Raw genomic sequence first — 21,213 nt, 5'->3', positions numbered from 1 at the left:
GGCAACCACGCTACAAGGGTTAGTGAACCCTAATGCTAATCAGCCATCGCCACCACCTCCAGCTCAGAATGGGACGAAACAGCACTATGAGGCTCTCCGAAAAGCAAGAGTCCCTAACTTTGATGGAAGCTCCGATCCTGAGGTTGGACAAAATTGGATGAAAGAGGTGGAGAATCATCTTCGACTACTTGAGGTTCTACAAGGGATCAGAGTAGATGTGATTACACTATTTCTTGTGGATAAAGCAGCCAAATGGTGGGAGGGAGTCTCACCAGCTATGGTAAGGGCGGGACCTATCACTTGGCAAAGGTTCCGAGAGGCATTTCTGAAGCAGTACTTCCCGACAGCAGTCCGAGTGCAGAAGCTGTCAGAATTTGAAAGCTTGGTTCAAGAACCAAACATGTCAGTGGTGGAGTATTCATCTAAGTTCCACTCATTGGGAACTTACTCCCAAACCATCATGGGAGACAAGGCCTTGAAGATGCATCGCTTCAAGAAGGGATTGAACAGCCGTATTCTATCTGCCCTTGCCGTTATCGAGCCCAACAGTTTTGATGAATTGATGGGAGCCGCCATCAGGGCTGAGAATGACATTAAGAGGCGTGAAGGTGAGAACAAACTCAAACGTCATCAGTCAAGCCAATACCAACCGGGCCAACAATTCAAGAGGCCTAGGTTTTCAAGTAACCAATTCACCGGTGATCCAGTTAAAGGAACCATTTCTTCTCCATCAAGCAAAGAGGGAGTCAAGTGCCAAAATTGTGGATTCAATCATACTGGTGAATGCCGTAAGGATTCTGGAGCTTGTTTCCGTTGTGGAAAAATGGGCCACCGCATCACTCAATGCCCTTTTCCAGATCCAAGGAATGGTCCAACAGGTGTGAAAACTCCAAATAAGCCAAAGGAGAATAAGCCAAATGCTCGAGTCTATGCTATCACTCAAGAAGAGGCTGACAACTCGAATGATGTCGTAGCTGGTACCATTCTAATCAATAATATACCTGCTTATGTGTTATTTTATTGTGGTGCTACGCATTCATTCTTGTGTAAGAGATTTGCCAAGAAGTTAGGAGCTAAGCCAGATAACTTAGAAAAACCATATAGAGTAGCAACTCCTGCAAATCGAATTTTAGAAACTCGCACTCTATATCGGAATATTAGTGTTCTCATAGAAGATCAAAATTTCAAGGCAAACGTAATCCAACTAAACATGGTGGAATTCGACGTAATTCTTGGAATGGATTGGTTAGCCAAGAATCATGTTTAGTGGACTGTCATGGAAAGACGGTAACCATCCAAGCTCCACACCAAGAGAAACTTTTATTTCATGGCAAGACAAAAGAACGAAAGACTCTTCTTTCTGCTTCTCAAACTTGGAAAGCCATGAAAAGTGGAGAAGAAGTTTACCTGACTATGTTAATTAAGCGAGGTAAAGAAAGAAACCACATGTACGCTAGAAGAGATTCCGGTAGTACAAGAATTTCCGGATGTCTTTCGTGAAGAACTCCCTGGCAAACTTCCCGACCGCGAAGTGGAATTTGAGATTAATTTAGTACCCAATGCTGCACCAATCTCAAAGGCATCATACCGAATGGCTCCGGCAGAGTTGAAGGAACTCAAAGAGCAACTTCAAGAATTGTTGGATAAGAAGCAGATACGGCCAAGCACATCTCCGTGGGGAGCTCCTGTCCTCTTTGTTAAAAAGAAGGATGGAAGCATGAGATTGTGTATCGATTAAAGAGAACTGAATAAGATCACAATCAAGAATAAATACTCATTTCCAAGGATAGATGACTTGTTTGACCAAATCAAGGGAGCTACGGTCTTTTCCAAGCTCGACTTAAGGTCAGGCTATCACCAACTCAAGGTCAAATCAGACGATATTCCGAAGACAGCCTTCAGAACAAGATATGGACACTATGAGTTCACAGTGATGCCGTTCGGGTTAACAAACGCTCCGGCAGTATTCATGGATCTCATGAACAGAGTGTTCAAGCCATTTCTTGACAAGTTTTTTGTGGTATTCATCGACGATATTCTAGTATATTCGTCAAGTGAAGAAGACCACAAGGAACATCTTCGTCTCACCCTCCAGACGCTGAGAGAAAAGGAACTTTACGCCAAGTTCAAGAAATGCGAATTTTGGCTAGAGAGCGTCACATTCTTGGGGCACATAATATCAGCAGCAGGAGTATCTGTGCATCCTAAGAAAGTAGAATCAATCGTAGATTGGCCTAGACCAAAGACTGTGACAGAAATTTGAAGCTTCTTGGGACTAGCGGGCTATTATCAAAAATTTGTTGAAGGATTCTCTTCAATAGCAATACCTCTCACCAAACTCACACAGAAGAACTCTAAATTTCAATGGAGTGAAGATTGTGAGAAAAGCTTCGAGACTTTGAAGAAGAAGCTTACATCCACGCCAGTATTGGTATTGCCAACTGAAGGCAAAGACTTCACCATCTACAGTGATGCATCTAAAGGAGGTTTAGGATGTGTACTCATGCAAGAGGGAAGGGTGATTGCATACGCGTCAAGACAGTTGAAGCCGTATGATCAGAATTACCCAACACATGACCTTGAATTAGCTGTAGTGGTGTTCGCACTAAAGATTTGGAGACACTATTTATATGGTGTTAAGTGTGAGATTTTCACTGATCATCAAAGCCTCAAGTACTTGTTCACTCAGAAAGAGTTAAACATGAGACAGAGACGATGGATTGAACTCTTGAAGGACTACGATTTGACGATAAGCTACCACCCAGGCAAAGCAAATAAGGTAGCCGATGCTTTGAGTAGGAAGGATATGAACAAAGTAATCCTAGCGTCACTTTCAGCACAACCATGCCTTCGAGAGGCCATCAAAATGAGTCAAGATAGAGATTCCGCTTTAGTGAAGCTGAAAGAGCAAGCTAAAGATGGGAAATCACCAGAATTCGAGACGGATAACAAAGGAATCTTATGGATGAAAGGACGATTGTGAGTACCAGACATTGATGACCTTCGACAAGAAGTAATGTCTGAAGCACATAAGTCAAAATTTTCAGTACATCCTGGCAGTACCAAGATGTACAGAGATTTGAAGAAAAATTTCTGGTGGAATGGAATGAAGAAAGACGTGGCAATATTTGTTTCCAAGTGTCACGTGTGCCAGCAAGTCAAGGCAGAGCACCAAAGACCTGGAGGACTTCTGCAACATCTAGAAATTCTAGAATGGAAATGGGAACACATTTCTATGGATTTCGTTGTGGGTTTACCAAAGACGAGACAAGGTCATGACGGAATATGGGTAATCGTAGATAGACTCACAAAATCTGCGCATTTCTTACCTGTCCGCATGAACTATAATTTGGACAAGCTAGCCATATTGTACATGAAGGAGATCGTACGATTGCATGGAGTTCCAGCTAGCATACTATCAGACAGAGATCCTAGGTTTACGTCTCGATTTTGGAAGAGCTTTCAACAAGCTATGGGGACAAAGGTTACTCTTAGTATAGCCTATCATCCTCAGACCGATGGTCAAACAGAGAGAACAATTCAAACTCTTGAGGATATGCTGAGAGCTTGTGCTCTAAACTTCAGTGGTAATTGGAGCGAACATCTGCCCTCAATCGAATTCGCATACAATAATAGTTACCACAGTAGTATTGGAATGGCACCATACGAAGCTCTGTATGAACGAAAATGTCGATCACCATTGTATTGGGATGAGGTAGGGGAAAAAGCCATTGTTGGACCCGAAATGATCCAAGAAACAGTGGATAAAGTCGCTTTGATCAAGGAGAGATTAAAAGCTGCACAAGATCGACAGAAAAGCTGGGCTGATCAGAAAAGACGACCCGTGGAATTCGAAATTGGAGAGAAGACGTATGTGAAAGTGTCACCCATGAAGGGTGTAATCCAATTCAATAAGGCTGGGAAACTGAATCCCAGATACGTCGGACCATTTGAAATTCTTGAGAAAGTGGGAACACTTGCTTATAGATTAGCACTCCCACCCGACATGTCAAGAATTCATAATGTATTCCACGTCTCGCAGTTGAGGAGATATATTTCTGATCCGAGTCACATTCTGGAAGCTGGACCACTTCTGGTTGAGAGCAATCTGAATGAAGAGCTGAAGTATGAAGAAATTCCGATTCGAATTGTGGATTTCAAAGACCAAGTACTGAGGCGATGAACTATTCTATATATCAAAGTACAATGGTCCAACCACACCGAAAGAGAAGCTACTTGGGAGTTGGAAGAAAAGATGCGAGAACAATACCCTTATCTCTTTGAAGATCATGCATAGCCAAGTTTCGAGGACGAAACTTCTCATAAAGAGGGATGGATGTGAGAACCTGAAATTCCAGCAGTAGCAGCAGCTAGCAAATTTCAGCAGAAGCTAAAAATTCCAGCAGAAGCTAATATTTCAGAAGCTGGTATTTTTCCAGCAGATTAGAATCCAGCAGCAGCAGCACAAAATTTCAGCAGACAGTTACTAATTCAGCCATGACTTGTAACTGAAGCATTTAAAACGGAATAAAGATTGTTAATGACAGATTATGGTCATTAATTGGAAGGCTAACAGTCAGAATTTTGCCTATATATAACACTCTCAAATCTCTGAAATGGGTTACACAAATCTTGAGATTATCACTTGAATTTTCGAGCTAAGAGAGTGCTGATTTTCGAGCAGCAGAAACCAGTAGCAAGAAGAAGCAGATTTCAGACTTCAACCGAAACACTTTTAGCAAATTACAGTAAGTGGGCTTATGTATAAATATCTTGAAACCCGTTTGATGATTTCTGTTTTAAAGCAAAAGTATATTCTTGATTTCTGATATCTGATCTTGAAGCACTGAAACTTAGTGAACTAATGGTAGGAATATATATTCTGAACATTACTGATTACTGATTACTGATTACTGGCCTCACCTCTTAGAGGAGAGAACATATAAGGGACTGATATCAGTTTAGCCATGAAATTCACGAACGTGCTCAGTGCTTACTTGTTAAACTTCTGATTCCTGATTACTGAATACTGACTACTGATTTCCGAATACTGAATACTGATTTCTGTTATGAAAATGAGAATTTCTGTATATCATTCGTATTACTGTTTCTGTATGAAAATGATTTCGAAAACTGGGAGTTATTCCCGCCCCCGCTTACTGAGTGACAATCATATCACTCATTCACCAAACTCATCTCAGATAAGAACGATGAAGAAAAGTTAGAAGAAGAAGAGCAGATTCAATTTTGGGGCTGGTGATGAAGATTGTTGTTCTCAGTTCTGATTTATATTTTAAATTATGTTGCATCTGTTTAGATATTGTAATTCTTGTTTTACATTTCCGCTGTAAAACATTATTAATTGAGTTGTATCAGACATTGAATATTCAGTATTATGAATAAAAGACTGGTTTTTGAATTTTGTACTTCTGAGGCTTGTTGTTTTCGAATATAAATTTGAGAGCAACGCCGGTGTCAACCAACCCCCGTCCCGGGGCGTGTCATTGCGGGTCGCCCATTCCCTCGTACTCTGGCAAGTTGGATATTTCACTCCCATTGGTACCGACTCAGCTAAGATGGCAGTGGTAAAAGGGCTACGCCGTGCAGGTAAAATGGCCAATCGGCTGTCTTGTTCATTCAAAGTGCGAGATCCTTGTGCGTAAGTGTGGAGCGAGATACTTTCTCTCCGTGGAAGGGGGCGATGTGTACGGCCATCTGATTCATCTTCCTTGTACGTTTCATCGTCGCGCCTTGTTGTCTTTCTGGGGTTATGGGAAGTCGAACGGTCGTTGGGAGTTGTTTCACCAGTATTAGTGCGTGGATGATGTGGAAGTATCTGGGCCACTGCTTCAGCTGCTGCGCGAGTGGCTGTCTCCTACATCATGGCTTTCAGAGCTTCTTGGGTGATGAGCATCTCTGACTGCGAATGATTAATAGGTGTGTGTCCCTCACCCCTAACGTCGCGAGAGGTGTACGAACGAGTGTGCATCTTCGAGTGACGAAGTTGTAATGCCCGAATTTTTTTAAAAAAATTTGAAAAAAAAAGTCATTGTTCATCGGTTACTATTCAAGCGCTGCGGCACTAGAATAGTAGCGCCTAGGTGTTAGTTTTGCGCAAATTTGGCACTGAGGCACTGAAAAGTGGTGATGCGGCGCTACAGACGCAAAAATTGACTATGTAAGCTTATCTTCACCTCCTCCAAACATTTTTCTCTTTCTTCTCCATCGAAAACCTTCCTCTCTTTACATCTCTACATTTCTTCTTAAATCTAAGAGAGATTTGCTCAAGAAAATATGAAATGAAGGTAGATTTGTGATCCTCTCATCACGGGCTTCAAGATGATGCAAGTATTTTCCAATTTTATTCAAGTTTGGAAATTGGTTGAAGTTTAGAATTGATATGTAAGTTGATATTTAAGATATTGAGATGTTGGAGATATTGTATTTGTGTTGGTTTGAATTTAAAATGGATATGAGCATGGTTTCTTATTTCTGTGTAAGATCAGTTTTTATTCCTACAGTATTTCGGGTATATGGGACGGTTCTAATTGGATTTTGATGTTATGGTCTTCATCAAACTTGTAGTGGATCAAGTTAGCTTCGATTTGGTTCTAGAATCACTCAATTCCATGAAGATATGAGAGAGATATGTGATTTTTACTAAAACTGGTCTGGAAATCCGAGTTAGTGCAGATTTGTGTACACGCCTTCTGTTTATTCAAATTTTGGGATTTATTGGTTGGGATCCGGAATTTGATGTTCAATGAAAGTTATAGAACATTGTCTTGTCTTCGAAATGATACCAAATTGGCTTGCTTCCATTGGATATTGAATAAGTTATGCTCAAAATACTAAACTGTGCCAGATTTGTACTGATGCAGAATTTCGAAAATTATGTTGTATGTTTCAGATTATGAACGACCGAGTAAACGACTTTACTTGACAAAGGTTTGTGAAGAAGAATTGTTGGGAATTGAGTTTTCTTTCATATCCAATTTACAGATCTTGATTTGAAGTAGTATCGAATTAATTATGAATTTTGTACAAAAATTGCTCTGTGTTGATAAATAATCCGAGTTCTTGATTTATGTATTGAAGATTCGGTTGAAGTATTGACTTGGGTTGGCTCAAGATTATTTACTTTAAGTTGGTTGATATCGAATCGAGTAGACTGCGAAGGTTCAACACTTCTCAACCATATATTTTGAACTCTTGTTGGTAATATTCGAAAGGTATGTTACGGTCGGTAACATACGAGGTAAAAGTATCATTTTTATTTTAAATTGAAAATTCTACAGCTCGATGAATTACTTGTGATTTGAAAATGATTGTTGTCTTGAGTTGAGTTTACTGTGATATTGAGATGATGATATTGATTTGCATCATTACATTGCATATTGAGCCACTTTTTGATTCAGATTTGATATGGCGGAGGTCGCCTTGATTTATTTATTTGTTGGACGTATGGAGCTATAGTTGAGTTGGCATAGTGTATGCGGAGAACGTTACTATGACCTGAACACTCTCTATAGGCGCACCATAGTCATGGGATTGTAGAACACACCACGCCACCTCGAGCGGATGAGTCGGTGGATGTTGCTGGGGGATTCTCTTCCCTTGGGTACCCTATGACCATATGGTTCGCTTGATCTTGAGATTTATTGATAGCCCACAGCTTCTGATCATGCATTGCATTATATTTCATATTTATGAATTTATATGAATTTTTGTCTTTTTAATTCTCATATGTTATTGATTGTATCATACTGTGTTTATACTCACCGGCACATCGGCTAACTCTTGGTTTCATGTACTTGACGGTAGGTGAGGTGAGGCGAGGCTTGGGATGCCAGAGTCCAGCTCCAGGCGAGGAGATACGAGTTAGAGTGGGATTCTCGGGTCTTAGGAGCTATTTGATGATGTTTGGATTACTTTGGTTCACTATTTTAGTTTGACATATTAAAATTTTTATTTCAAACATTTGAGACCTTTAAATTATTTTAACGGTGTTTATGTCGGATTGTGAACCACAAATTATGTGTTTTACTCAACTGTTTGGTTTGTTACATTTATAATTATTAATATTAGATATCGGACCCGGGGCCCCACACAGTGAGTGGGTTCCCACAGACGGCGCCAAGCTGATGCAGCTAAAATAAATGAGTCACGTAGACTGCGTACACGAGATCCGACTGATTAGTAAACTAGTCCACTTGGCCCGCAAATGAGCCCACATGGCTGGTAAACGAATCCACGTAGACAATACACAGTTAATTTGCTGGGCGTCACCTGCATTACGAACACTCGTCAAGTGGGCGTCGGGAGGGTTCTCGACGTAGACACTCCGACGCTCAAGTCAGTAAGCAGTTCAAAGAAAACTCAGAGAACAAGAGAAATTTTATAAAAATGATAACATACCTTGAATCGTCCGAAAACTCCTCTATTTATATATTTTTAAGAAAATCTAATGGGTTTGGGCTTCTGCAAGTATAATCAATATTTTGGACCTCAATAGTAGGGGTGGGCGTTTTTTATCGGGTATCGGGTACCCGACCCGACCCGATCGGTTATTACCCGATCGGGTCGGTTATTTTCCTCAATTTCTTGTTCGGGTCGGGTACCCGAACCCGATATAAAACTGTTGGGTTAGTTTCGGGTAGTAGATTACTACCCGAAATTAAAATCGGGTACCCGAAATTCCATATATATTATATATATTGTTTTTTATTTTAAATTAAGAAATAAAAAACCTAAATCCCTAATTCACTCTTCAGTCTTTAGTCTTCAGTCTTCCCTCCGTAAATCACTCTTCGGCTCTTCACAGTTCACTCTTGCCTCCCGACGCTGCGCCTCATCTTCCCTCCCAACGCTGTGCCTCAGTCGGTCACCCCTCAGCCAGTTAGCCGCATCTTCTCAAAAAGTGAGTATACATCTTATTAAATCGTTCATAGACCTAAATTGTATAATGCAAAGATCTCTCCTAACTAGTAATACTATTATTAGGATTGTAAAATATTATTATTTGTTGGGGGTTGTTAAACGTGGGCTTGCCATGATAATTAGGATTCTTTGTTCTTCCCTTTTCCCTCCCGAAGTCTGTGGCTTGCCATGATAATCGGGTACCTAAAATGTTTTGTAATATTTGTAATATATATATTGTTTTATATTTTAAAATAAGGAAAAAAAACTAAATCCCTAGACCTTGTCTTCTTGTTTCTGTTCCTTCATCTTCTTGTCTATTGTCTACGCTCTACGGGCCGCAAGGGCAAGGAATTCATCCTAGACCTTATCCTACTGTTTGTGATCACACAATTATTATTTATGCCCACCTTATTGAATATTTTGTATTTCAGAATTTTATTGTGTAAATGGAGAGTGTAATAGATCATCTAATGGAAGAAGCTCATAATGTTCATGAAAACAAGAACAATGATGCTGATTTTGTGGAAGATTTAGATAATGATGGTGATAAAGATGAAGTGAAACCCGAGTCCAAAAAGAGAGCTAGAAAAGATATGACCTCTAGATCACAATATTGGGAACACTTTGAAAAATTTTACTGTGAAAGTGACAAGGTGCAAAAAGGTAGGTGCAAATATTGTTGTAGAGAGATCAAGGCAGATCCAAAAATACATGGGACTCGACCTTTACAGAATCACTTCGCATCTTGTAAAAAAAAACCTCATGTAGTTGCAACTAATCAAGCTCGGATTTCTTTTCAACCATCAAAAGATGATCCGAAAGAAGCGCAAATTGGTACTTGAAAATTTGATCAGAACAAATTAAGAGAGGCACTAACTTATTGGTTGATTGTCGATGAACTTCCATTCAAAACAGTTGAGAACAAAGGTTTTAGACACTTCATGTCAATTGCATGTCCAATGTTTAACATTCCATCTCGAAGGACAACAACAAAGGATGTTTATAATTTATACATGAATGAAAAAGTGCAGTTGATGTCTTTTATGAAACAACATGGTCCAAGAATTTCTATAACTACAGACACATGGACATCAATACAAAAAGTGAATTATATGTGTCTAACGGCTCATTTCATTGATGATGAATGGACTTTGCAAAAGAGAATTTTGAATTTTTGTCCGATTTCCGGACATAAGAGTGATGATGTGGGTAAAGCAGTTGAAAAATGTTTACTTGATTGGAGAATTGATAAAATCTTTACCATCACAGTTGATAATGCTTCATCAAATGATGGTGCAATAACATATTTGCAAAAAAGGTTTGACAATTGGAAAACAAATATTTTAGGGGGGAAATATTTACACATGCGATGTATTGCACATATTGTCAACCTTATTGTGCAGGATGGTCTGAAAGGGAAAGACGAACATTTAGCTATCTCTTGAATTAGAGGAGAAGTGAGGTATGTCCGAAACTCGCTAGCAAGGTATAAAAGATTTTGTGAATGTGTTGAGATCGAAAAGATAGATACAAAGAAATTGTTAAGCCTTGATGTACCTACAAGATGGAACTCAACATATCTAATGTTAGAGTCTGCAATATCTTTGAAAAGAGCATTTGATTCATATGCCGATATAGATCTTGCCTACGTGAATGATCTCTTGAAACCACCGTATGATGGGATTCCATCGGAATATGATTGGGAAAGGGCTAGTTTGTTGGTCAAGTTTCTTGGACACTTTTACAAGCTCACTTTGGCAATTTCTGGCTCTCTATATGTCACTTCGAACATCATATTTCATGAAATAAGTGCTGTTGACATGCTTCTAAAACAGTGGTTAGGAAGCGATGATTTTGAACTAAGTGAAATGTCAAGATAAATGAAAGATAAGTTTGACAAGTATTGGGGCTCGATTGAAAAAATGAACATGATGTTGTATTATGCAGTGATTCTTGATCCTCGTCACAAATTAGAGTTTGTTGAGTTTTCATTTGATACAATGTATGATGATATCGGAAAGAGCGCGATGATGAAGGAAAAAGTGAAGAGTGGAATGCAAGAAATTTTTTTCGATTATAAAGTGACACATGGAACTCCAGGAAGTCCGGTACGTTCTGCATTAGGTTCTACATCATTTTCAAAAGATTCTCAACCTAATAATTCAATGACTTCTCGAACATACTTGAAAGATGAGTTTAGAAAATACAAACTTGGTGGGAAAAAAGAACATGTGAAGTCAGAATTGGAGAAATATCTAGGTGAGGATCCTGAGGATTATGATGAAAATTTTGACATCCTTCAGTGGTGGAAAGTCAATTCTCCCAGATTTCCTATTCTTTCTCGATTGGCACGTGATATCTTAGCTATTCATGTGTCCACTGTTGCTTCGGAATCAGCATTTAGTACAGGTGGTCGTGTTTTGGATGCTTTTAGAAGTTCACTGTCTCCTAGAATAGTTCAAGCTTTGGTATGTACCCAAGATTGGCTAAGGTTGGATTCTAAGCCTATATGCGTGGAGGAAGATTTAGCTGAAATCGAAATACTTGAGAAAGGCATATTTTTTGTCTCTTTAATTTTCTATATTTATTCTTAATGGTTATGTTTTATTCTCTAACGACTAATCTATTTGTTTTTTTATTTTTGGCATAGAATTAACAAACTCAGGGAAGGATTCAACCATAATTGATATATAATTATGGAAAACATCAACAATCGATTATTGTAAGTTTTTAAAGTCTAAATTTATTATATTTGATGACTGTAAATACTAATATGCGCATACCCTTATCCATGTTTTGCTTTTCAATGCAGTTTACTAGAAATAATTGTGTATTGTGACTGTGGCTTACTAGCATTATTAAGCTGGTTTTTCAGATATAGGAAGATGTTTTGCGTGGAGAGCTAGTTAATCTAAACAATTTGTGTTTTCTCGTTCTTCTCAACAATTTGTGTTTACTACTTTGTCTTTTCACTTTGTAGTGTTTTATAATTTGATGCAAATTATTAATGAAACTCTATGATGCAGCGAGTCAACCACAGCGAGCACACTTGTCGCACAAATCAGTTCATCGCCTGGGGTAGCTTGGATGAAAATTCAAGATGGTTACAACTGCAGCTAGGCGATATGATAGGGCAATTGGCATAATGTGTTCTTATAGGTCGAGTCATTTTGTTTGACAATGGTATTATGTTCACTTCAAAATGAATTGTCAAATTTGAGTCTTTCGTTTTTCTTGTTGTGTTGAAGTTTGGTACAATTCGCCAATTCGGTGTGAAATCTTAGCCGTTGGATATGTACGACTCATTGCGTCGAGTACTTACTATTTAACTTAAAAAACTTATTAAGTAGATTTTTAAATTTTTTTTTTCCTAAATGAAAGATTTAAAGTGATATTTCTTTAAAAGATATAGTAACAAAATATAGTGGTTTTTAAAATAGATAATATTGTCTTTCAAACTTATTATCATTGAACTGAGTTTTGGCTTTTGGGTAATACCTCCACGAAGTACTAATACACAACTTAGTTTTCGGTGCCAAACCATCTCTCAACCGGTGGTGTGCAATCAGCAGCCTATTTACAATCCATACCGATTGAGACCAATTGCAGTTTAAAAATATACCAATTGAATTGATTTGGACAAAAACTTCATTAATAAAAAAAATCCTAAAAGACACGTTAATCTAAACAAAAATTTCGGGTATCCGAAATCGGGTACCCGACTACAAAGGAAAGTTTCGGGTACCCGAACCGTCGGGTAGCACCGATTAAAGTTCGGGTTCGGGTACTAAATAAGCTACCCGAAAATTTCGGGTACCCGACCCGAAGTACCCGAACCCGTGAAACCCGACCCGATGCCCACCCCTACTCAATAGTGCTAAACCCAATTGATTTTATTAATCCAACAAATAATTGGTCTTATACCCATCAATGCCGAACATCCACTAGCACTTACCAGGCAACAAAGAAACGAAGGAAAGCAGACGACGGGTGAGCTCAGGCCCTGTGAATTTATGTCATCTTCAAGTCTGTCAATATCTTCATTTTAATGTCATACATAAATTAAATAATTGTAACGTCCCAAAAATTTGAAAGTCCACGTAAATCACGTGCATGCAAGTTATTAAATATCTTTGGTATTTTATTAAATTATTTTAAAGCCTAAAATGCATGTTCCTTTCATTAATTTATATTTAATTATTTTTATGCATTTTATGCATAATTCATGCATGATAGGCTTTAATTCATGAAAATTTAAAAGTTCACGCATTAGGGTTTCTAGGAGCATTTCACGTTCGAACGAGGATCGGAGACCGGAGAATTTTCAGGAAATTATTTTAATTACACGATTTATTTTTATAAATTAATTTGAAATATTTTACGTGTATTTTTTTAAAAATGGGATTTTATTGGGTATTTTTACTCGCAGGACTTTATTTTTAACGGTACGCAAATTTTATCCAATCGGGGGATTTTTTAATGGTTCGGCTATTATTTTCAAAATCTTTCCAACACGAAATATTTTTCGGGAGTGTATTTGAATTTAACGAGCCAACTTTTAAACTCATTAGGCTTAAATATTCTTTTAAATCTTTAATTAACAAGGTGAGAGCCCATTAATCTTTTTAATTAGTATAACATTTAAACCTATTCAACCCTTAACCTCCCGTAACCCCCCACAGCCGATATTCACCCTTTTTCTTCAGCACACCCTCGGTTTCAGAACTCAGCAGCTGAAAGCATCGGCTTCCTTCTTGTTCTTGCAAAGAAAGCTTCATCCGGGTCTCCATTGCATCGTTCTTGTTCTTCATTCGTTAAGGCATGCCCCGTACCCTTGTTTCTGCATCATATACGTCTTATACATACTGTGATGTGTTATATGTGTGTGTATATCTCGATCCAGCCATACCAGGGAAGGTTTTCCGTTTTTCTTTCTTCTTTTTGTCAAATACATGCATTCTTTGTTTCCACTCACGTCTTCTCTGATTTGTTACAAGGGGTGGCTGTCATGTGTGCTGAGGGGTTGTTTTCACCATGAAAGAAAGGGTGGTTAGGCTGGAGGTGTGACTCGGTCGAGTTTCGTTGTAGAAGTTGAGGGCCGATCGTTTGTGAGCTTGGGTGAGGCTCGATCTACGTTTCTGCCATGCCAGCCATGCGAGGGCTTCCTCCAGCCCTGGACCAGACCTGGCGGGTCTGAGATGGGGCTGGGATGGATCGAACCAAGCAGGAGGCTATGGAGCAAACAATCGAGTTGTTGAGTAGAGTAGTCTCGGAAGGGGGCTGCTGTCGTGTCTCGGTTCCTAGGAGTTAGCCGCTTGCATGGGGCGGGTGGCTTGGTTCTGGGGCGTTTCTTGAAGTCTGGTCTAGGTCCACAATAGGCTGGTTCATGGTTGGCACGATGGATTAGCTTGAGGCATGAGTTTTTGGGAGAAAGGTGTGCATGAGGTGTTGAATTGGGATAGGACCGAGAGGTTGGCAAGTTCTAGAAATTCTAGCCGTGGGTTTTGGGGCCTAATGACATTTTTTAGGACCTATTAAGTGTCTTTAAGATATGGTGAAAAATTGAGAAAAATTCGGGTAAGTTTCGAGTCGATTTGGGTTAAAACCGAGACCCCGGTCTAAGTTTTAAAACGAATCGGTTAAATTGTATTATGGGCTCGGGTTATGGTCTAGGAATACTTTTAGTTATGTTTTGGGATATATTAAGGAATTCAGTGAGCTTCGGGTCAATTTTAGAGGTCCAGGGTTGAAACAATAATTTTTGGGTTTCAAGGGGCAAAATGGTCATTTTGCACCCGGGGTGAGATTTTGGTCATGGCAACGCCCTGAGCACAAATATATGATATTTTAAATATTCATGCATCATTTTTACGATTTTTAAGCAATTATGATAAATATGATGCATGATTGGTTTAAAGGAAAAATTATGTATATGCCTGCTTTTATTAAGTGATGAATATGATGACACGTTTTGAAGGAAGTGATTTAGTTGTGACTAACACGATGATATGATTGGAGATATCGTGAGGGAAAAGGCCTCAGAGGGAGCCCGTTTACGGGAGAAGCCTCCAGAGGAAGCCCGACGATCGTATTTTCATTGACATGATATGATGATATGATAGGCCCGGGCTCAGCTGATGGGTGAGAGTGCCGCTGATATCTCCCGCCACCCGGTACCGTAGTTACACATAGATGGATCCATCAACTGACATGATGATACGAAAGTCACAGCTAATGAACGGAATTCAAATTAATATTTTAACACGTATATGCCGATACGATGATACATGCTATTACCATGTTTTGACAGGTCACGGTTACGCATACGATATGATAAAATGATGAGACATGTTTTGACAAGTTACGATTTTACACGACATGCTTATGTTCATGTTTTTTTAAGCTCATGAATGTATGTTGATTATGCTATTTTTCACTGCTGTATGCTATGTATATGTACATGTTATTACTGGTACATGTGTGTTTAGTCTTTAGACTCATTAGACGTGTGGATGCAGGTGAGCATTTTGATCAGGGGACCGGAGGTGCCGAAGACTGAGTAGGCAAGAGGGATGTGCGGTGACACGACCCGATGACCATTATTTTTCCGCATATTGATTCATGTTTTTGAGAGGGGTGTTACACATTTTTATTTGTTGATGATATTACGATTTTTATACGTTTACGTTTACGTTGATTTTGGATGACGTTAGTTATTTTTAAACTGCGTCATTCTTGTTGGCAAATAAATACGATTATTTTAAATGTTATTTTATAATTACGAGCTTTAAAAAAAAATTTATTTCCGCACTTTTAAAACGGTAGATGTTTCAATAATAGTCCAGGGAAATGCAGTAAAACCTCAACCACTTTGACCGTGTATTTGGCCCTGAGGCACTATGCAAATTTTATAAAAAAATCAATGGCTGAGTGATGAGCCCAAATTTTATAGAGATTTTAGGGATTTTATTTTATAATATTTGTGCTTATCTAGAATTATTATCCCTAATTTTATGCTTATCTTAATTAATTTTATAATGATTGTAGATTTGAATAGAAGAGGAAAAAATGCCTAAATTGGGAGATAAGATGATTTTACAAAATTTCAAAGGAAACAAAATACCAAAAGAAAGGTAATAAAATATTTTATATTTTATTCCTTGATAATATTGAAGTTTTGGAATAAATCTTTGCAGATCTTGAAAAATAAAATCTTTACAATAATATCTACAATTTTTGAACTTGACATGGGCTTCAAGGAATTGGAGGATTAAGCTCATTGAGTAGGGATAAAAGGAGAAGAGGCAGAGACGTGAAAGGGAGGCGCAAACAGAGAAAAAAAATTAGCGCGGAAGTGAACATCAGAGAAAGGAAAAAGGAGGAAGAGAAGGAGGCAAAGAAGAATTACAGAGGAGGAGAGAGAAGAAAAGAAAGAAGAAAGGAGATAGGGGAAAGGAGAAGAGAGAGGCAGATGAGAGAAGCGTACAGAAAAGGAGGCAGAGGATAGAGAAAGGAAGATAACAGAATACTACAATGAAGACATCAACAGGGAGGAAGACAAAGACAGAAGCATGAGGAATTCCTCAACACACGCCACAAATCATTGAGAATTCCTTTCACTCATCTTTAATTTTGTTTTCTTCTATGAACTAAAATATGACTTTTCACTTCTATTTTGAATTCTTGGAATAATTTTCTTTAGGCTAAGGCCACAATAGGGCCAAACAATATTTTGTTTGATATTTGGTTTATTTTCAATATATTATTTTTCTTGATTTTAATTATTGATTGATGTTAGTTTAATATTTCTTGTTAATAGTCTGATCAAATATTTACATGTCTGTTGATTAATCACGAATCGGAAGATGATTGGTTAAATATAGCAACAAAGACGTCATCAACACATGGTTAAACTGACTAGAAATAGTATTCGATTTCAGTGTGCGGTTTTATGTGAAAACTGAAATCCCACGAAGATTTAATGCATTTAGATCTAATTAAATTCAATTAGAAATAATTGGACTGTTAAATTTAAATAGGTTTATTAACTCGAGGAATCGTTTAATAAATAAAATTGAGGATTTCACCGTGATTGTCAAGAATTAAATAATTAATTGGATTTTAACACGTGTCAACATAGTAGAGTTTGGTACCGTTGTGTGTCTTAGTTATTTATTTGAATTTGAATCCCTCCTTGATATTTGAATCCCTCGTTTTTTAATTGATATTATTTTATTTAATATTTTAGATTAATAATCCACATATCATCTTTTTATTTATTTTGTCTAGCTTAAGTTAAGTGATAAAAGTTCTAGTAATTAAATATTAGTCTCTATGGGATCAATACTTGGACTCATCATCTATTTACTATAACTTGACCTAGTCCACTTGCTAGATTTATTCTCAACCGAAATCATCGGTCACTGAGCCGTCTATTTAATTTTCATGAAGTTGATTGGTGCAATAAAAACTCCTCAATAAAATATAGTGCAATTTGCGTCCAAGATTAGTAAAAAATTGTGCTCTATCATACAAAGATTTTAGAATAAAATTTAAATTTTTCTATGTGGGTCTATCTTTTACTTGGATTTCATGTGTCCAAATCAAAATTTTGATAATTGAATCCAATATCAGGATATTAGGATATTGCTCTTATATTAACAAGAACTCAAACCGATTATACAAAATTTGAGTTACATTGGCTCATAGAATCAATTTTAGTCAATAATTTGGTGTAAAATTTCTTTGGATAACTGTTTATTAACATGTTAATTAAAAATAATTTGTTTTGGAACTGAGAGACAGGCATAGAGATCGACAGAAAGATTAAAATTTTGAACAAATCTTGCTGTTTGTCTCTCTTAATTCAACCACGCAAAAAATATAATTTGATTATTTCGTTTTGGCCACGAACAATGCCAAAATGATATATGCTAAGTGAAAATCAAAACGCAACTATATACAAGAATCGGATGCCTCCAATGGCGAAAAAAACAAGGCACAAACCGACAAGGAAATCAGCAGATTTGGTCAAAACCAAAAGAATATCTGCATGCATAAAAGTATAATTCTCTTCCAATAATCATTTTAATAATATCCCTCTGATTTGTTCCGACCAGTATATATATAAGATTGTTCCTTCGTATGTTAACATATATATATATGCATTCTTGATCAGTAATGAAGTTTTGGAAGATTTTGAGAAATCTTATCGACCAGACGTTGCCTGATTGGCAGGACAAGTTTTTATCCTACAAAAAATTGAAGCAGCATCTGAATCTCATTTATCCCAATAAGGAAAACATTATTCTTGGAAAGGAGAGGCCAAACAAGCGGCCCCAAATCAGCCGCGAGCACGCTAGGCAGACGCCGGAAGCCATAAATGAGTTTGTGAATCTTCTGCATGCAGAGATCAACAAGTTTAACAAATTTGTGATGAACAAAGAGGAAATGTACATTATCAGATTGCAGGTATACATACATATATATACATACGCACATGGGTGAAGTTAGGATTTTAAAATATGGGGGGTTGGATATGAAAATTTTAAGCACTCTTTAATATGTTTTTTTTTTCCTTACAATATAAAAAATAAAGGCAAAAGGTTGTGTGAGACGGTTTCACGGGTCGTATTTTGTGAGACAGATTTCTTGTTTGAGTCATCTATGAAAAGTATTACTTTTTATGCTAAGAGTATTACTTTTTATTGTGAATATCGATAGGATTGACCCGTCTCACAGATAAATATTCGTGAGACCGTCTCATAAAAGAGCTATTAAAATTAAATTGCTCATTTGCATTGCAATAATTTTTTAAAAATACTCACTATTTTTAACTGAGATAATGTAATATTTTTTTGACATTATAATTCACATAAAATAAAAAATTTAATCAATATTTTATTTTACTTATAAACAAAATATTGATGAGAAAAAAAAATCCTCACGAATATCGGATAACTATTACAGGATTGACTTGAACCAAGATCCGTGATATAAGTATGGACGGTAGGAGTAGAGAATATATATATATATATTCCATCATGGGTTTTTATGGTGATCAGAATTAATATAGTTATGGTCAACAGATGCTGAAAGACGATGTCGCCAAGGCCCAGTGTTCGACGGTGGAGCTGATGAAAATAGGAAGGAGGATGGTGGATTTTCATGGAGAGATGATTCTGTTGGAGAACTACAGTGCTCTCAACTACATAGGACTAGTGAAGATCTTGAAGAAGCACGACAAGAGAAGCAGCGGGGATCATCGGATTCGACCGGCTTTCGTCCAAATAATCGTGCAACAACCATTCCTTAGGACGCAGATGATAAAGGATTTGGTCAAGAAATGTGAGTCGATGATCATTTACCACATCTTCTCAGGTCATCACCAGCACCAGGAACCAACCCCGAGTATTCGCAGAGAGCATGGCGGCTATGTCGAAGATATCTCGGATGAAGAGCTTGGTGAGATGGAAAACATGTACCTAAGGCTTACTATATCGGCCTTACGGACTCTGAAGAAAATAAGGAGTGGAACTTGATATAACGCACCTATAATTAGCCAAATGGTCTTGTGATTCGCTAGATATGACTTTGGTTTTTTCATACATTTTGTCCTTTTTTATGTACATATTAATCGACAAGTTAAATCTTCAATACAATAAATTTTTAAATATAAACATATATAATGTCAAAAAAAGGTTTAAAAATTTATATTTTAAATCTCATGGAATAAGAGAGATATTTATAAACTATTTAAGTGATCAGACTTTAATGTAAATACGCACCTAAGTTATGGTACCATAAATCATGCATTCCTCGTTATATTTTCCGATTATGTCACATGTTTTGATTGATTAGTCGATTGATCTGCAGTGAGGACAATACACCAATAGTAAAAACTCATTGTTTCAGGTTGGAAGCTCAATTAAATGTGATGGACACACAATATCAACCACCTTAAGACCAATAATTAAAACTATGCAGCTTTCAAGTGGTGTGCGAGTTGGTGGAATATATAAGTTTTTGGATAATGATAATTAAGAGTTTGATTCCCTGTATCAATACTTTTCGGGGGGTATTTTGTTTTTTAACCTCGGTCAACTATTTAATTAAGAAAATGACCTGCTCATGTGTATTTCAAATACACACGAGGAGGTCATTTTCTTAAATAAATAGTTGACCGAGGTTATTTTGCAAATTTTCCCACTTTTCGGGTGAGCTTTTCACACAGGGCTTGCACAATAGGTAACCTGGCTAACGTGGTTTGCAAGCTATTGAGTTAGTTTGGAGGTTTACCGAGTGTGCATCGAAAGATTGCGGCCATGGGTTCCTACATCATAAAAAAATTAATTAAGATTATGCACATTAATGCATAGTATATTAATATTGACATTCTTTGCATGTTCGCGCTTACATATTAAATTTTAATTTAAATAAATATATATTATGTTAGCATCGGTGGAGGTTTTTAGAGTGGGTGAATAAATACCTCACAAATTTTTCGTCTTAAGTCTGAATATCAGTGATCTCAACTGGTGCTAGCAGCTGAAATCATATATCATCCTTCAAAGTTCGGTAGATAACTTAAATAACAATCGCAAAATGAGTTTAGCAAAACTTTGTGAACCAGTGTGACGATCAGTATACCGTAAAAAAAATAAGGAAGTGTATAATATAAAGTAAATCACACAGAGATTGTTTATGGAAGTTCTAAGCTTGAATCATTATATGTCTCTCTTTATTTTGTTTCTAGAATGTATCCACTAAAAGACTTTGGTTTTATAACATTTGTAACACTCATTACAGTAGGTTCAGTAGGATTTATACATTGCTTACTGAAACTTGTAGCAATAACTTCTAAAGGAACTTTAATTGATTTCCGAATAGAAAATTTTTTTGTCAGTTACAAAACTCACACAAATATAAAATGTCATCTTGAAACAAATATGAGTGTAAGTTCAACACAGATGATATCTGAAAATGATCTGATATCGTCATGTGTGTGCTTGAATTTTTTCAGCAAATCTTTGAGTTTTTGAAGAAAAATAGATAATCGATTGAGTGTCTAGAAAGTTTGTTGAAACATGATATATGGTTTTTTATAGATGAATTTCAACGTTCAGATTTGAACGAGTATAAGTCACTTGCACAAGAGCCATAAAAAAATAATACTGGATGTCACGTGCCATTTATCATATTTCAAATATAATATGCATCAATTAATGTCTGCGAAACAGACCTTTAAATAGCCATAATGTTTTTTTTTTTTTTTTTTTGTATTCTCTAATC

At 37.1% G+C, this 21,213-nt stretch overlaps 1 protein-coding gene and 2 long non-coding RNA genes across 3 annotated transcripts; all 3 read left to right on the top strand.

The window, feature by feature from the left end:
• Nucleotides 1-6,563: 6,563 nt before the first annotated feature.
• LOC142524082 (uncharacterized) lies at nt 6,564-7,973 on the top strand. The gene is made up of 3 exons (XR_012814824.1): nt 6,564-6,669; nt 7,099-7,232; nt 7,830-7,973. It is a non-coding gene; the product is annotated as an uncharacterized LOC142524082 (long non-coding RNA).
• A 2,860-nt stretch (nt 7,974-10,833) lies between these two features.
• Nucleotides 10,834-12,368, top strand: LOC142525058 (uncharacterized). Its single transcript, XR_012815010.1, has 3 exons — nt 10,834-11,030; nt 11,573-11,644; nt 11,949-12,368. It is a non-coding gene; the product is annotated as an uncharacterized LOC142525058 (long non-coding RNA).
• A 5,734-nt stretch (nt 12,369-18,102) lies between these two features.
• LOC142523622 (SPX domain-containing protein 2-like) lies at nt 18,103-19,498 on the top strand. The gene is made up of 2 exons (XM_075627323.1): nt 18,103-18,393; nt 19,011-19,498. The coding sequence occupies exons 1-2, from the start codon at nt 18,103-18,105 to the stop codon at nt 19,461-19,463; spliced, it is 744 nt and encodes a 247-aa protein (XP_075483438.1). The 3' UTR covers nt 19,464-19,498.
• Nucleotides 19,499-21,213: the final 1,715 nt, after the last annotated feature.

Source organism: Primulina tabacum, chromosome 14, assembly GCF_025594145.1.
Source record: "Primulina tabacum isolate GXHZ01 chromosome 14, ASM2559414v2, whole genome shotgun sequence".
In the NCBI taxonomy this organism is placed as follows: domain Eukaryota; kingdom Viridiplantae; phylum Streptophyta; class Magnoliopsida; order Lamiales; family Gesneriaceae; genus Primulina; species Primulina tabacum.
Note: the sequence above shows the minus strand (reverse complement) of the source record. Positions and strands in the feature narration are given on the sequence as shown.

Bases quoted from the DNA above. Each gene is read 5' to 3' on its own strand.
- LOC142523622 (XM_075627323.1), top strand. From the start codon at position 18,103: ATGAAGTTTTGGAAGATTTTGAGAAATCTTATCGACCAGACGTTGCCT. The intron at 18,394-19,010 runs GTATACATACAT...TATGGTCAACAG, and splicing joins TGTACATTATCAGATTGCAG to ATGCTGAAAGACGATGTCGC.